This window comes from Medicago sativa, chromosome 1, assembly GCF_051527215.1.
Source record: "Medicago sativa cultivar Bolivia chromosome 1, Bolivia_mono, whole genome shotgun sequence".
NCBI classification, from domain to species: Eukaryota; Viridiplantae; Streptophyta; class Magnoliopsida; order Fabales; family Fabaceae; genus Medicago; species Medicago sativa.
Window position 1 is genome coordinate 92,402,698 of NC_140749.1, and position 18,462 is coordinate 92,421,159.

Here is an 18,462-nt window from a genome sequence, read left to right on the forward strand (position 1 = left end):
AAAAAAAATATGGTGGATCACGGTCACTATACTTGGCGCAGGGATAAAACAAAAAAATATGGTGGATCACGGTCACTATACTTGGCGCAGGGATAAAACAATGTTCATATTTTTGGCACAGGGATAAATATCAGTGTGGGTTAACCTTTTATTTTCAACGATATTTTTTATTTATTCTGCACATATTTTCATATTATAATTGAAATATCATATTATATAAAACAATCTCGTTAAAATTTAATTCCTTAATACCAACTATAAAATATATGATAACTAAACACTACATTAAAAACATTGAATTGCAACATTTCCATAAAAAAATAACATATAATAACACAATATAATTGCTCTTCCAAAAAAACATTGAATTATAACATTTCCATAAAAAAAAATTAGAATAGAAGAACATTAGAGCGCCACATGTCGCTATTTGAAAGAAATCTTAAAACCTTGAAATATGGTGACACTTGTCATAAAAAGAAGATAAGAAGCCATGAAACAGGTCGTAAATTTATATTATATAGATTGGACTTTGACAACATTATTTATTATACTTGTTGAATAAATTCTCTAATGGAAATCTTAGCGTCAAAAGTAAATAACACAAGTTCATTATCATGGCAAGATGATTGTGTCACTAAGTAGAGCTATTTTAGTTGTCCACAATCAAAATCTGACTTCTTCAACAGTTGAACAGCTAGGAATGTAGCCAGAATTTTATCCCTAAAGAAGTTAACAAATTTTGAACCACTTTGTTGAATATAACCCACAATATAAGATGCAGTAATGAGATCAATGCATCTCCATTTTCTCTCACTTGCATATTTCTTCAAACTTTCCTCAATCCTTTTGTATTCTTCTTCTTCCTTTGGTTTCTTGGAAAAGGCCTCGGCTAAGCACCTTGCTAAAACCACTCCATCCTCTAAAGCACAACACCCCCCTTGACCAAGATCAGGTGTCATAGGGTGTAAAGCATCTCCAACAACACAAACATTTCCTTTACTAATATTTCCCATCATAAGCTCCCAAGGATGTCTATATCTCAATGGAGCTGATTGAAATGCATCTAATTCTGTGTTTTCTATGAAATATCTAACATCGCTCGACATCTTGTCTAGTTTGCTTACCACATATTGTTTCAGATTAGCAGGGTCTCGTGTTAGCTCTTTATCTGTAAAACATGTCAAGAAAGTGGACTATTATTTCATTTTTTGCGTTGAAACCAATATTCTAAAAAATTTACTAATCGGTCAATTGGTTGAATCGAGAAGTGATTAGTTCATTAGTTGGTTTGATCATAATTGTACTACAATTTGGTCGAACTAGTTTGATCTCCGATCCAATCCAATTGAAAGAGAAAAAAATTTAATATGAATATGCAAAAGAAAAATGGGAAGAAAATGGTATTTCACCTTGGCTAATAGGAGTCCATGTGAAAAACCAATAAACACTCCTCTCATCACATGGAAGAGCCCCAGCTCTAAAACCTTTGCCAAAGTACTGCATGAACATTGGTTCAAGCTTGTGAGTGGTCTTTAACTCTGCATAACCTCTGGTTGCATATCTCCCTGTGTTAGAGGCCTCTTTGAAGCCTAACCACTTTGCCACCACAGAGTTTACTCCATCACACCCAATCAACACCTTGGTTTTGATGGTTGTTCCATCAACAAGATGTAATATTTTAGAGAAGCCAGATTCCTGAATAGCAACAACCTTTGACATGTACCTAATGGTGCCACTAGGAAGCTCATTGGCAAGTGCTTCCAACAATAACTTCCTTCTAACACAACGAACTTCACTGCTTGGCACAAATTAAAAACACACAATAAGAAGAATATAGAGTTGGAGCAGGGTATGCCTACACAAATTGAAACACTTGTAGTTGATGTGAATGTTACACAATACACTTACTGTTTTCCTTTGTTATTCTTGAAAGGTGTGGTTGATGTTTGTTGCCCCGTAATCAAAGTAGTCGTCACATTCCTAATTTCCAAATCAAGTTTTTAGAATATCACAATTGATAAATATTTTTGTTTTGCTCTTATTTCAGCCAAAATTTTAACTAGGAGGGATTTTCCGTCCCAAATTGTATTTATTTTTTCTTGCTTGTAGTGATTATTTGACAATTGATGGAGTGGAACTTGGTTCGTATCCATAAAGCAGTGTCTCGAATTCGACCTATGGAAATGCAAAAATGTATATACCTACCACTAAAGAAAGGTCGATAATCCAATTTCCTAATGAAGATTGACCATTACAAAGTGAACAATATTTCACATTAATAGTATGGTTAACAAAATTATTCGACGACAATTGTGTTCATACTTCAAAGAATACTCTATATCACATATCATAAAAAGAAACTTTAAATGACATCCTTACGTTACGACGACCAAAGAAAACAAATACCATATACTTAGAAGTGATTGTCTAATTTTTTTTGGTTGCTATACTTGGTTTGTGTTGATTCTAAAAGTTGGCATCGTATAAAATGTCAAAATTAATTTACTTGATGGATATTATTTGAATGAGAAACACTCTTTGTACGAAGCATGACAAACGAAAACCAACAAATAACACTATACATTGTCCATGATTTCCACTACAAGCCAAAATTATATCATTTTAGTGTGAAATAAAAATTGTAACCGCCTCTTCTGTTCTGGTGATATTTGTTGTTTTTGTCACCATACTAAATAGCAACACTCCAAAAATCTAAAAGTTAACAATGTATTTGATATTATAAAAAATTTATTGATATTAATTTTATTTAGAGAGAGGAAAAAAACTAATACAAAAATAAAATTGTATCAACACCATATGTAAATAACAAAATTATAAATTATTGTCTAACAATATTATTTTGTACTCACCCATGAAGTTGAATATGTCGATGGCGAAGGATATCTCCAACACCAACAACATCCAAGGCCTTCCAAGCATTTTCCCATATTGTTAAAGCAAATCCGCTTACTCGCAAACTATTCGAAGATTCTAATACTAAACTTTCAACACCTAATCTGCAATTATCAGCATCATTATCTATTATTAATTGTTCGCGGTGCGGTTTGGTTCGGTTTTGAGGTTAAAAGTCATCCGAACTGCAAGATAAATAAATATGCGGTTTGGTTTGGTTCGGTTGACTTTTAAAATAAAATCCGAACCAAACCAAACCAAACCATTGCGGTTTGGATTGGATCGGTTGGCGCGATTTTTTTAGACAATAATTTTTTTTTGTTTCCAACATTAAAATCAAATTAAAAAGTTAAAACATGACATATTTTCAGCAATGTTTTAAATTTCATCCAACATTAACATTTTATTTTCATCAAACAATGTTCTTAACTACGTAGACTAAATTTAAATGCGGACAAATAATCCTATTTTGTAAGAAATACAAAATACAATTTTTTTTAATCATTCTCTAAGAGTTCAAGTAGTACATAAATACATTTTTGAAAGAAAAAGTAAAGAAACTTAACAAGAAAAAAAAAGTCATTTTATTAAAGTTTTCATTGAGTTTCTATGAGTATTGGTCCAAGTGATATATATTTAATTTGTGTTTGTCATATATTGCGGTTTGGTTTGGTTTGGTTAGGTTGGTAAAATCAAAACCGCAAACCGAACCAAACCATGCAGTTGAGTAATAAATTGATCTGAATACATCCAAACCAAATGCTGTTTTTTACGATTTTGGTTTGGATTGGTTCGGTTTGCGGTTTTTCTATTGGATTGGTTCGGTTTTGAACACCCCTAATTGCTGTATATACTATCTTAATTACATTAACAATATACTATATTTTTCATCCCAAAAAACAATATACTATTTTATTTAGACAGATCAGTAAAAGGTGATAGAAATAAGTGAAAGAGGGTACCTGTGAAGTGCCAAAGATGTTGTGAGACCAGCAATTCCAGCTCCCACAATCACAATATCTTCTTCCATTACACTTTCCATAACTATTTAAATTAATATATGGTTTTTGGGTGCTAATTAAATATTTCTAGTATACTAGTATATTTTAAGCTTTTTTTGAGGTAGGATAGAGTGGAGAAACTTGCTTTAGGTAAGGATAATGCTTCAAAGAACAACACTACAAGAAGTTTATATATATAGTTGGGTAAGAGATAATGCATCGTTACTGTCCCGAGCTATAATTTAATCTCATGACGACACGCCATACGTCATTTAGGCATACCTTAGCTTGCAAAATTGAATTTGAGTTCCATATGTTCACTCACATCCCATTCATTAGATATCTTTTGCAAAATTGCCACATTTATTCTTTTTTTAATTAGGCACATTTATTCATAAGATAACAATCATTGGATTTTTGCTCAACAAAAAAAACAATCAATGGATTTTTTTTTCCTCTAAAAAAATCCTTAGATTGTTTTTTTTTTAACCATTTGTTTTTAGGAAAATGCTAACAAGTGCTCTAAGGGCATTGTTTAAGCATCTAAAAGTAGCAATTTTTGCATTGAAAATTGTACACACATGACTTTAAAAAGTGTTTGACTTGTATTTTCAAGACATAGTTTCTTTTTTTTGGTTCCTTAAACAATGCCCTTAGGGCACTTGTTAGCAAGACGCTTGTTTTTATTACTGTAACCATTCTATTTCTTTGGGAAACTATTGGATTACATTATTATACTTGTTAAGTTTTTTCATTAAATCAATCATTAACTAGGCTTGGACTAAGATTACATTATTATACTTGTTGAATTCTCTAATCAACATAAAATCATACTTGGTTATATATTATTGTAACGAACAAAAGTTCACATTTTATTGTCCTGGGAAGATGATCAAAGCAACAACGATTAATTGAAGACAATTGTGTCACTATTTATAAAGCTATTTTAATTGTCCACAATCAAAATTTGACTTCTTCAACGGCAGAGCAGCAAAGAATGTAGCCAAAAATCTGCCCTTAAAAAAGTTAACAAATTTTGAACCATTTTCATTAATAAAACCCACAATATAACTTGTAGTAATTAGATCAACGCATCTCCATCTTCTCTCCTTTGCATATTTCTTCAAACCTTCTTCAATCCTTTTATATTCTTCTTCTACTTCTTCCTTTGGTTTCTTGGAAAATGCCTCACCTAGGCACCTTGCTAAAACCACCCCATCCTCTAAAGCACAACACCCCCCTTGTGCGATATAAGGTGCCATAGGGTGCAAAGCATCTCCAGCAATACAAACATTGTCTTTACTAATATTTCCAATTATAAGCTCCCAAGGACGTCTATATCTCAATGGAGCTGAATGTAAAGCATCTAAATCAGTATTTTCTATGATAGATCTAACATAACTTGGAATCTTCTCTAGCTTGCTTAACACATATTGTTTTAGTTTAGCAGGATCTTGTGCTAGCTCTTTATCTGTAAAACAAATCGAGTGAAGTGGAAACTTATTTCATTTTCAAAGTTGAAACCAATGATTTAAAAATTATACTAAATTGTTCAATTCAAATGGTTGATACGATAACCGATTAGTTCACCGGTTAGTTTGATCTCAATTGCACTACAGTTTGATTGAACTGAATTGAACCAAGTTGGACCATAATTGGTTCATTTGAATTTTTTTTTAAACTTTTTAGGAGTACATGTGAAAAACCATGGATCAGAGGGGTTTGTATTCACCTTGCTTGCTAGGAGAAGTACATGCGAAAAACCAATAAGCACACTTGTCATCACATGGAACAGCTCCACCTTGAAAACCTTTGCCTGGGTATATCATGAACATTGGCTCAAGTTCGTGAGTGTCCTTCAACTCTGCATAACCCCTAGTTACAAAACTCTCCACGTAAGAGGCCTCCTTGAAGCCTAACCATTTTGCCACCATAGAGTTCACTCCATCACACCCAATCAATACCTTTCAAATTTTCAAATTACCATGTGTCAATTGATCTCTTAAAACAGTATATTCTATTTTTTATTTTCTTTTTTTTCTAGCTTAAGTCACCACAACACAGTTAAAATTAGATGAGTCTATCACAAATTTGCTAAGTGCGCAATGTGTGTGAGTATTTTTCAATTTCTACTCATAATCATGGCATATAAGACCTTTTTTGTCTGTATATGAAATCTTTTTGTTTATAAAATCTAATAAAAAATAACATTTTGTTGATGGATCTAAAACGAGGGTTTTCATAACCTGCCTTTATCCGGCTCCACTTATAATAAAAACTAAAATCAATTAATTCACAATCAGTTAGTGCCACCGCATAGCAAGTAGCAACACACACTTAGTTAATCACGACATTTGGATGAAGATTAAATAGCTCATATTTGAGTTTCTCTATAAATTTGATTTACATAGTTGAAAATATGAACGGTATGATACTTGTGACCATAAGAAACTTTTGTGTGTGCCTATCTATTTTATATGTTATGTCACACTTTTTAATTATAAGCAAATCAATTGATTAAAATTCATCTAGCTCAGTATCATTAGTAATCACTCTCCCCACTTCCTAAGGAAGGGTTGAAGACAACACCTAATCATGTGCACTAGCTAAATGCAATAGGAATGTAACACATACTCCCTCCGGTCATATTTATAAATAAAAAATGACTTTTTAGATACATTGAATAATTAATATATCCGGTCATATTTATGAGTTAGATACATTAATTATTGAATGTACCTAAAAAGTTGTTTTTTACTTATAAATGTGACCGGAGGGAGTATATTTTTTTGAAGAAGTTAAATTAACCCACCTTAATTGACACCGGTGAGAATCGAACCTGAGACCTCGAGGAGGAGCACATCCCAGGTCCCAAACTAATACCACTAGGCCAACTCAAGTGGGTTAATGTAACACATATATTGTTTACCTTGGTTTTGATTGTTGTTCCATCAGCAAGATGGAGTATTTTAGAGAAGCCAGATTCTTGAATAGCAACCACCTTTGATAAGTACCTAATAGTGCCACTTGGAAGCTCATTGGTAAGAACTTCCAACAATAACTTTCTTCTAACACAACGAACTTCACAGGGTCCTCCACTGCATGGCATAAAAACATCATAGCAAGAAGAATAAACAGAATTGTGGTAGGGTATGAAAGAAATTGAAACACTAGCTTGGAGTATGTGTCAATGTTAAGACTATATAATATGTTCAGTGCACTTACTGTTTTCCTTTGTTGTCCATGAAAGACGTAGTTGATATTTGTTGCCCCGTTATCAAAGAAGTAGTCACATGCCTGCATTCCAAATCAAGTTTTTAGTTTCAATCCCTTCTTACTCTTTCATTTTCTCACTAATTAAAAATACAAAGGTTACTTTTTTTTAATAACAAATGTTAATAGTTAATTTGTTGGATTAACATTTAGTTATTTGTCTGGGTTTTATTCCAGGACTTCCAACTCTATTTTATTAATTAGCTCAAATCAGTTGAACCCAACCACCGATACAAGGTATTAAGGGATTCCTTTAAGTCCACCAAGGGTACCAAATGAATCCCTCACTTTACCACATATTGCAATGTCCCTCAATGACACATAATCATATGTGATGCCAAATGTTACGAGATCACTTTACTTTCATTAGCGTATGTTTCATTCCACTTTTATAGGGATTAAAATTTATTTTGAATGCGTATAATTGATATTGACGTGTTTGATTGCTTTTATTAGTTTAAGTAATATATATTATTTTTTATTGGTCATATTTTTACATTAAGTAAATAAAAAATCAATTATTAATTATCTAGATCTTTTAAAAACAAATTGCTTAAGTACGTACCAAATTACTTAATACTTTTCTTTTACAATTTTTAATTACTTGAAATGAATAAAATTCACACATTATCAATAGGAGGTTCATATAACGTCACAAACAGATAGTTGGACTGCACTCTGTCTTAGCAAGAACATCCGCATACATATTACATTTTCGGAGAGTATGCTCAACAACAACATATCAATCTCTAGCCATCAACTGACATTCTGAACCTCATTAGCAAAAGGGTGGTGAACTAATAGACCATCTTTGATTAAATTAATTGCTTGAAGGGAATCAGAAAAGCAATGATGAATATTCTATATTGGCAAAATGGTGGTGAACTAATAGACCATCATTTTTTAAGGGTTATTCATGGTTATAATAAGTTCTTATGTTATTGTAGTCTTAATGAAATTCATTTGCATAAACTACTTAAATTTTATGTACAGTAATTAATTGATTCGTTAAGCATCCATCTGAGGGTATCGTTATAGAATTCAACGGATGTAAATATATTTGTTTCAAAAAACCAAGTTTATATTAAAATAAGATGTTATGAGTTCATATGTCATGTACGTTTTTTTTTTTTTTGGGTACAACATAAGACATGTACTTTATGTGACAAATTGAAAAGCGAGTCGTATTTGAATCAAGCCAATGATATTGATGAAAGCTTTTACATGTTTGTCAACAGTTTGTCATTGAAATTTTCAATTGAGTTGGACAGGATTTACTCTGTATAGAAAAAATGGTGAGTTAGTTCAAAAATTGGACTGTCATACAGGTTAGTCTACCAATATATTTTACACTGTTAAATGAACTACCTATGAAAGTAAATGAAAGACAAATACAAGGTGTTCATGGGAGCAATGTCGTCATTAGTGCCGCTACCATGGAATAACATAGTGGTGGTAGGGTTCAGGCGAGATGCTTTTGGCCCACAAGTTGCCGCTAGCAATAGCGGTTTTTAAGGTTGCTATGTGCTGCCCCAAGCCTCTGTCACATCTGACATTAGGGTTTCAAGGTGAAATTTCTCAAATCATTTTTCTTGAAACCGTTGTCTTTTTTTAAGGATGTACATGTCAATTCGAACCCTTTTTATGTTCTAATTTTATTCCATTTAAGGATCTTTAATTATTAGGTATGAAAGCATCTTAAATTTTGATATTTTTGATTTTTTATGTTTACTTGGTACTATGTTTTTAGTCTTTGAAAAAATGGCTATCGTTATACCGTCAATGATGAATCTAATAGAAATTTTATGAGGGGGCAAAATTATATAGAAAAAATAAAAAATATTTTTACGAATCTTATCTTTACATTTTTTTTTTGTTTACAAAACTATGTTTGTAGTTGCTATAGAGATTGAAAGTGTCAAAACAAGCAAAATAAATTTAAATATCAAATTATCTTTTTTTTCTTTCATATATCCGCTAATACTTTTCGCAAATAAACTATTTAGGGTAACTAAATCTACATTATTAGTGTAGCAAAATATAAAAATACACTAACTTATAAAATAATTAAATGAACTAAAGAAAATTGGGTAGCCAAAGCCACCCCGACACGACAATACCCTCAACCCCTATATACCCTATCACATTTTAAGGGTCGGTGTTATGCGATGTTATGTGGGATTAAAAACATAGCATGGGGGGAAGAAAGATAATAATGTGATTTGAACATAGAGCATCTCCATAAGGACCTCTTTTAAGGAAGAAAAAAAGTAGAGTTCATTAGTTACCGACCATTGTATAAGGACTCTCTCTTCAACAATCATAATAAGAAATAATGTAGATAAAAGTCAGTTCTACCATCTCAAGTTCATGTGATTTTTACTCCTTTCAATTTCTTTTTATTTATTTTCTAAATGCACACATTAAAGTACATATTAGTGGGATCAATTTAAGGACTCTTTTTAGTTTACTACCATTTGAATCATTGAATCCATATTCGAAACTTACTTACAAAAATTATAAATAAATGATGTGTACATGTGAGACTCAGTTAAAGACTCTTTTTAGTTTACTACTGCTGTAGATGTTCCAAATAACCTTCATTAGAACATTCGGTGAAACTAAAATTCACTAGAAGATTGTATCTACGAATATAGATATGATGGATTTGGTTAGATGTCACATTTTCTCTCTATTCAATGTTTTACTTTTGACTACCTCTAATCATTTTGTTAATATATCCAAATTCTAATATAAGTCTGCTATTGTTGTGTCTTTGCATGGTAATAATGATAATGCAACATATGGACAATAAAGTTTGTTGTTTTTTTAACATCATAAATTTTTTATTGTTGAATTTTTTATTTAATAAAATTTTCAACCATTTTTTACACCAACACAATCTTGAATAATTCCTAAAAAAATTAATCGTAGAGATTGAGAAAGAATATTTGATTCCTTAAAAAAAAAGAGAAAGAATACTTGAGCTCAATTGTTGTTTGTAAATTAAAGAAAAAAATGGTATACACATGGAGTAGTTTACTAACGAGTGTTTGAATGACATTAAGTGTTTATGTATTTCAAACCACAAGTTGAGGTTTAGGAAAAGATGCCTATGCTAATGAGATTTTGAATGACATAAAGTGATCAGGTATTCCGAACCACAAGCTGAGACTTAAAAATGATGTCTAGCAATGCTAATGAAAAACATTGATCAGACAGGGTAATAGTCAGTGATTTGGCCAAAAACTTTATTATGGCAATTCTCATACTGAGAATGACTATGGTACAAAGTGGTCATGGTTTAGAAGACAATTTGGTTTGAATCCGGATTGAATATTTTATTGTACATCTAGATGCAAATACTATAACATGCATTCAAGTGTATACTCATAATCAATTCCAGACATATATACAATTATGCAACATACTTGCATGCATTAACCGATAATTGTCAAGTTACCTAATATAAAAAAAATAATCCAATTGATTGTTACATATCCATACCTTCAATTTCAAACAATTAACACAAACTTTGTTGCCATCGTTCAAGTATGTTTGGGTTGGATATATGATCCTGTTTTGTTTTTGTAACAATATTTGAGCTTGATTTATTTCACACACAATTTTGCTATCAATATGGCTCAAATAACCATCAAATATTTTCCGTTGCTTAAATACTTCACAAAATACACTGTATTTTTATTTTAAATTTTTATTACAAATGGTCAATGTTAATAATTAAAAAAAAAAAGTCGCAAATAACAATTCTTACCCGTGCTTGGCACGGGCTCCATACTAGTTACCACATATTGCAATGTCCCTCAATGACACATAATCATATGTGATGCCAGATGTTACCAGATCACTTTACTTTCATTAGCGTATGTTTCATTCCACTTTTATAGGGATTAAAATTTATTTTGAATGCGTATAATTGATATTGACGTGTTTGATTGCTTTTATTAGTTTAAGTAATATATATTATTTTTTATTGGTCATATTTTTATATTAAGTAAATAAAAAATCGATTATTAATTATCTAGATCTTTTAAAAACAAATTGCTTAAGTACGTACCAAATTACTTAATACTTTTCTTTTACAATTTTTAATTACTTGAAATGAATAAATTTCACACATTATTAATATTTTATTTTTCTTTTGGTGCAAACTTAAAATTAATGCATGCCACAATATGCATTGCAACAACCACGATTTTAAAAAAAAAAAAAAAATCACGAGTTTGCACATTTTCTTCTATATTTTTTGTTGATTTAAAAATTGAATAGTTTGCACTTACCCATGAAGTTGTAGATATTTGTGGCGAAGGATGTCTCCAACACCAATAACATCCAAGGCCTGCCAAGCATTTTTCCATAGTGTTAAAGCAAATCCACTCACTCTCAAACCATCCGAAGATTCTAATATCAAGCTTGAAATGCCCAATCTGCAATCATCAATATCACCATTAATAATTAATTTCTATATCTTGAATTATACCACTAATCATGTAGATGAAGTAGTACAAACATTACGTTGAAAATGGACTTAAACTTAAATCTTTTAAACAATATCTTAGATTAGAGTTATATGGATAAAAAATATAGTTTTAATAGGAGATTTTAGTAAAGATGGTTAGTCAAATTTATATAAGATATGTTATCAGGAGTAAAGACAATACCTGTGAAGTCCTAAGGATGTTGTGAGTCCGGCAATTCCAGCTCCCACAATCACAATATCTTCTTCAATTACAGTTTCCATTACCAATAAGTATATAGTTCAATATTCTTTAAGTTTTTATTAGAATGGAGTGGATAGAAGTTTGTTGTGGGTAAGCATAATGCTTTGAAGAAGAGAACCGCAAGAATATATATATATATATATATATATATATATATATATATATATATATATATATATATATATATACATATATATATATATATAGGGATACAATTGGGCAAAGATGATGCAACGACACTGACGTTAGTCGCATACTTTATTTTTTAACATAATTTCATTTAACGATGACATGTCATACATAAAACCATCCACAATGGTTGTTGTTTCATCTGTTTTAGTATCATACTAAATAGACACCATTATTGTCGAGTATAAAATTTGGGTGCTTAATGAAAATAGTGGTTATCAGAACACACTCTCTATTCACTTTTTACGGATACTTTTATAAATCATAATGAAATAATTTTTTTTGAAATGTAATAATATAAAATAAAATTATTGGTGTGACCTATTTAACATTTTTTTAGGTGTTCAGTTGAAAAAAAATTAGTGCTTATTAGACACTATCATGCAATAAGTGATATGGACATAAATGTCCATCTAAATACTCAAAATGGGGTGATTTGTTGTGTATGCTCTAATTGAATTTGAGTTCATTATTTTCACTCGCATCCAATTCAATATATATATTTTCGCAAAGGAGATATGTTATTTTGACATAGAAGTTTGACATTAAAATTCTACAATAAATTAGACGTTTAACATAGTTTAAAATGTGATTAATTAAAAAAATAGTTTAGTACATTAAAACTCCCGCTGACACAGGTTTAAGAAGGGGTTCTACCATTTAGTGTATTGTACACAACCTTATCTTATTTTTAAGAACTTTAATGGCAAATGACTCCATGGGTTGCTTGGACCGTTCAAACACCCGGTACTTAAGCATGAAGATATACAGTACTTTTCCTTTTTTACGTTGTTGACTATTTGTTAAATTATTTTTCAAATTACAATTGACTCCATCCCATTCTTCCTGAGATGTTCTTTGCGGTTGATGTTAAACTCAACCACAACATGGTATTATATGAATAGAGAGAGATGAAAATGTCACTTAGTTATAGAAATAGGAGAAAGTTGAAGACCACGTTGTGAAAGTTAACATGTATTTTTCAAAACCAATTGGGCTACTACACATCTTATATTTAATTCACTATTGTATGTATTAGTCTCTCTTTAAACTTTTGTTGAACATATTGTTTGTCGTGTCCTAAAACCATAAAACGGGTGAGGTAGAAACGGTCATTTTTTAGAAGTTTTGTTTTCTAATTGCAATTAGTATGTTATTACTCCATCCGTTTCAAAATGAGTGTCGTTTTAGGTGTTTACACACATATTAAGAAATGCAATCATTAAGAGAAAAAGAATGGTTATTTTACGAAATTATCCTTATTAACTATTGGTTAGCTTTAAAAGTAATACTTTGAAAGTAGTGTGCAGAGTATTAATCGGAGGGTACAATTGAAAAGAAAAAATTATTATTGCATTGGAAACTGAAAGCGACACTCATTTTGAAACAAATTTTTTTGGCTAAAGCGACACTCATTTTGAAACGGAGGGAGTATTATGTTAGTATTTTCTCCCTACTTAATATTTGAATTTTGGATTTTTAATTCATCTCTTAGTTCAACCAACTGAGCTATCCGATGTGGTCATTTATGTTGGTTGAGCTCATAAAATCATTAGATTTATTATATTTTAATAATATTATTAACAGATGTGATTTCAAAAATATTAAAGTCATAAAAATGGATGAAAATAAGTTAGACCGAGTTAGACTTTGCAAAATTCCAGTCTGACTCCGACCTTTTTAAAAATATATTATATATATTTTCCCTTTTGTTTAATATTAAAATTAAAAAAAATTAAAAAAAACTACTTGAAAGCCTACTTCATATTAAAATCTTTAAATAAGTAATCTAGCGTATATTTAAATAGACCAACAAACTAATAATAAGTCAATGAGATTAATATATTTATACTAAAAACTATTTCTATTATAATTTATATTAATATATTTAAATATGTCAAAAATTAATATAAGTTAATATGCTTAAGTTAATGAAAGTGTTTTTTTTTAAATATAAAGATAAAATGTTTAACACAAAGTATAAAATCTAATATAATAAGAATAATTATGCACAAAAAAATTATTTACATTTACTTAAATAAGTAGGCCGAAAAGGTCTAAAAGGCTTTCGTTTAGGGCTTAAAGTCTGGTATATTTATCTAAATATAAATTTTTAAAAAAGCCTTAGTCTAATCTATTTTAAAAATGTTTGGTCTAACTTGAGTCCGAAGTAGACTCAGTCATAGGGCATTGTTAGTCGCTTTAGCCTATTTCCAGCTTTAGTAAATAGGAGTGCAATCCAAAATATTCTCTAACAAGTAGGGATGGGAATAGGTTAGGCCGAGCTAGGCTTTGCAAGGCCTAAGTCTGGCCTGTAAAAAATTTCTGAGGCCTAAGCCTGGCCTGCGGCCTGTCATAGGCTTATTTTTTAGGTCTGAGCCTAGCCTGTTGAAAGCCTTTATGGTCTGTTAGCCTGTTTAAAAGCCTATTTCATATAAACATCTTTAAATAAGTAATGTGATCTAAGTTTCAATCAACTAATGAACTAATAGATCAATGAAATTAAACTCATTTTTTATATTTAACAAGAATTTTTAGAGAATTGTTATATATATTATATATCAAATTTCATTTCTAGTTTATAATAATACATTTAAATATGCAAAAATTCAAAGTATACTAATAAACTTAAATTACTAAAAAGGTTAACAAATTTATCATTTAATTCAAAATGCAAAATATAATAATATTAATAATAAACAATATTATTCATATTTACTTAAGTAGGCCGGCCTAATAGGCCTATGAGGCTTTTTATATGGCCTATGGCCTGACCTTTTTAGCTAAATAGGCTTTTAAAAAAGCCTAAGCCTGCTCTACTTAGAAAAAAAGTCTGGCCTGTCGTAGGCTAGGTCATAGGCCCATGTAGGCTGGTCTGGCCTATTCCCATCCCTACTAACAAGCTTTCTTATGTGAATATATGGGCACTTCTAATATATACCTTCTCTTTAGGTTCCAACTGTGGTCCTCCATGTCCTTAAAAATAAATTGTGGTCCTCCATTATAGCATGTAGATGCGGTACTTTCCATTTTTTAGTTGGCTACTATTTGTTTAGTCAAAAAAAAGTTGGCCACTATTTGCAAAATTAATTTATTAATTGTCTATGTACACCTTTTCTGCAAATTACAATTCACTCCCTCCATTTTTCAAGAGAAGTTATTTGTTGTTGTCGATGCTATACTTGGATGTTATTATTGACAAAATTTCATCTTATCGAAGAATATCGTGGGTCAATATAAAGTCAATTTTTTTTGAAGAAAACACGAACGAAAGGATTCAACAATAATCTAGAAATTGACAGAATAGATGACTTGAAAGACACGACTGAGCTTCATCGCACACTTCATATTAGTACATATAATAGAAAAGGTGAGTTTTTATGTATTCGACGGAATATCAATTAAAGAACAAATTTGAAGCGTGTGTCGACTTACAACACATGATCTGTTGATATTGGCTCATTAAAGCAACGACCGCGATCGTGGCCTGTCACTGAAGTAGCAATTACTCAATTTCTTTTCCTGATGAATAAGAGCTCTCATAAAGAAGAAATGGTCGAATGCTTAATTTCTGAAAAATACTCCTAATCAGAAAAGACTCAAGCTTTTTAGAACTTTAAGTATACCTTCCATTGTTTTTACTTTAAATTTTTGTAATTTCAATTAAGGTAGGTTATGTTTTTAGCAAATTTATCTTTGAAGTCATATTAACTTTAGTCATTTAAGACATATTTTGAGTGTGTTGAATGAGTATGTTATATATAATTAGTAATATACTCTCATCCATGCAACTACTATGGAAGTACAATATGGCATTAATATGTTCAATTCACACAGAATAAACAAATATGAAACTAGCATCAATCGAAGATGAATTTCTCTTGTTAAAGTAGAGTAAATAACATCAAAAGAATAATAATGTTTATGATGATGATATTTTAGATGCACAAATCAAATTGGTACGATTAAGATAGACAATTGATATTTTAATGTATCTCTGTCCCAAAATTTCCTAATATTTTCCCATCCATGATTTTTAGAGGATGATTAACTGATTTATTGTAGCTAATCCAGGGGCGGATGTAGTACTGGCCTATATGTGGCTAAAAGCCACGCATCCTCATTATAGAACACACACATACACATATGGATAATAGTCATTTTCGTTCCTGAATATCTAACGAAGAGTCGCAATAATCTCTCAATGTATCAAAATTTTGAAATAGTTTCTGATTGTGCATTATGTTAATCAAAAGAGTCTCGTACGTTAAAATGTCTTATTAACATTGTCATTTTAGTCCCTCAATATGCTTACTTATTGTCATATCAGTCTAAATAAGTATTTACTATCATATTAGTCCCTGTATGAAAGGAATTAATGTTAGCATTGAGTGACTATTTTAATTTCAGAGACTATTTTGACTGACGAAATCCATAATTAAGGACTATTTTGAAATTTCAATACATTGAAGGACTATTGTTACTACTCCCTCCGTTTCAAAATGAGTGTCGCTTTAGCCAAAAAAAATTGTTTCAAAATGAGTGTCGCTTTCAGTTTCCAATGCAATAATAACTTTTTCTTTTCAATTGTACCCTCCAATTAATACTCTGCACACTACTTCCAAAGTATTACTTTTAAAACTATCCAATAGTTAATAAGGATAATTTGATAAAATAACTGTTCTCTTTCTCTTAATCGTTGCATTTCTTAATATGTGTGTAAACACCTAAAACGACACTCATTTTAAAACGGATGGAGTATCATATTAGTCCTCTTTTAAATCCATAACAAGTCCATCCAACAAACACAATATCATCTTAAGAGTTCCGGACAGTCCACACAATAGTTGCCACACAAATATGTGACCTAGCTCCCAAGATAGTGTGTAGTATCAAGTCTTTTTATGGGCAATTAAGGATTTGGTTTTGTATCGGAATGTTGAATATCATATAAGAAAATTTATAGGCTTATTTGATCCAATGGTCCTCTAATTAATTTTAAATTTTCATTTTAGTCCCACAATTAATAAAACGTACGTTTAAGTCCCTCAAGTTTTCCTCCGTTTGCCAAATAAATTCAGACGGTTAACTTTAACTCCAAATGTCTATGGTGGATCAACATTATAGATGGTCCACCGTAGACCGTATTAATTTATTTAATTTTAGCCTTTTGATCATTTTAAAATAAAATAGACCCTTGGATCATGCAAGACCATTGAATCTTTCCTTTTCTTTCATGATTTTCATTCTATTTCTTCTTCTTCTTCTTTTTCATATTCATACATTCATAACAACTTCAAACAAAACCCAGAAAAAAAAATACCAGAAAAATAAATTAAAACCAATAGACACTCTTAAGGTTAAAATTAACAAGTTCTACGGTGGACCACTCTTAAGGTTGGTCCACCATAGACACTTAAAGTTAAAAGTTAACTGTCCGGGATTTATTTGGCAAACGGAGGAAAACCTGAGGGACTTAAACGTACGTTTTATTAATTGTGGGACCAAAATGAAAACTTGAAATTAATTAGAGGACCATTGGATCAAATAAGCCAAATTTATAATATTGTAAGGGTCATGTTAACCGATGTTCCATGGATACTAATTAAGCAATTAAGAATAAAAAAAAAAAGACAAATTTGATATTGAAAAGAACACTTTTAAATTTTAAAAAGTAAAATGCACAATTTTCAAAGCAATATAATTTTTTTTATATATAATTCTTTAACTAATGCCTAAAAAATCTTTCTACCATTCACTCTTCTATTGAGTGAAACACATACGAGTCTCGCCACTTTATGTAAGACTTATTTTTAAAGTGTGATATCCACATAAATTTCATTCTATAAGTGAATGAATGTTATTGAAGATATTAAAAAATGTCTATAACACTCCTCTTTGAAAAATTGAAAAGAGTGTGATAGTTTGGAGATTAAATTGATTTATTCTATATTCCTCTTTGAAAAATTGAAATGAGTGTGATAGTTTGAAGATTAAATTGATTTATTCTAATATTACCTGCTGATGAGGGTGGTAAAACTCATCAGGAAATAATTGTATTACTGATGATTTAATTATTTAAAGAGAAAAGGGAAAAATATTATAGGGTCCTGCTAACCGGTGCTTCCGGGACACTGGTTAAGCATACCATAAAAGAGAATTATTACCATAAAAAGAAACTGTTTTTGACTTTATTATAAATTAATTACACAATTTCAATGCATTAACTACTATATAATTTCCTTTTTCATATCCTTAACAAGTGCCCAGGGGACACCGGTTAACATTTCCGCCAAAGTGATAGTTCTTGTTGAAGTTACGAGAGGTGATACCTGAGAAAC

The 18,462-nt window shown here is 30.6% G+C and overlaps 2 protein-coding genes across 7 annotated transcripts; both read right to left on the minus strand.

Annotated features, from left to right (window-relative positions):
• Positions 1-473: 473 nt before the first annotated feature.
• LOC146959196 (monooxygenase 2-like) lies at positions 474-4,083 on the minus strand. 5 transcript variants are annotated; one of them, XM_085740747.1, is made up of 5 exons: positions 3,879-4,083; positions 2,874-3,020; positions 1,912-1,983; positions 1,413-1,798; positions 474-1,171 (listed from the first exon to the last, which is right to left on the minus strand). In XM_085740747.1, the coding sequence occupies exons 1-5, from the start codon at positions 3,956-3,958 to the stop codon at positions 648-650; spliced, it is 1,209 nt and encodes a 402-aa protein (XP_085596873.1). In that variant the 5' UTR covers positions 3,959-4,083; the 3' UTR covers positions 474-647. The 5 variants fall into 5 exon arrangements, with proteins under 5 accessions (XP_085596873.1, XP_085596872.1, XP_085596877.1 ...); XM_085740746.1 differs by having other exon boundaries at positions 1,413-1,801; XM_085740751.1 differs by lacking the exon at positions 2,874-3,020.
• Positions 4,084-4,762: 679 nt separating this feature from the next.
• LOC146959197 (monooxygenase 3-like) lies at positions 4,763-12,053 on the minus strand. Of its 2 annotated transcripts, none has more exons than XM_085740744.1 (6): positions 11,873-12,053; positions 11,492-11,638; positions 7,143-7,214; positions 6,847-7,015; positions 5,650-5,881; positions 4,763-5,388 (listed from the first exon to the last, which is right to left on the minus strand). In XM_085740744.1, the coding sequence occupies exons 1-6, from the start codon at positions 11,950-11,952 to the stop codon at positions 4,859-4,861; spliced, it is 1,230 nt and encodes a 409-aa protein (XP_085596870.1). In that variant the 5' UTR covers positions 11,953-12,053; the 3' UTR covers positions 4,763-4,858. The 2 variants fall into 2 exon arrangements, with proteins under 2 accessions (XP_085596870.1, XP_085596869.1); XM_085740743.1 differs by having other exon boundaries at positions 6,730-7,015; positions 11,873-12,038.
• Between the last annotated feature and the right edge of the window lie 6,409 nt (positions 12,054-18,462).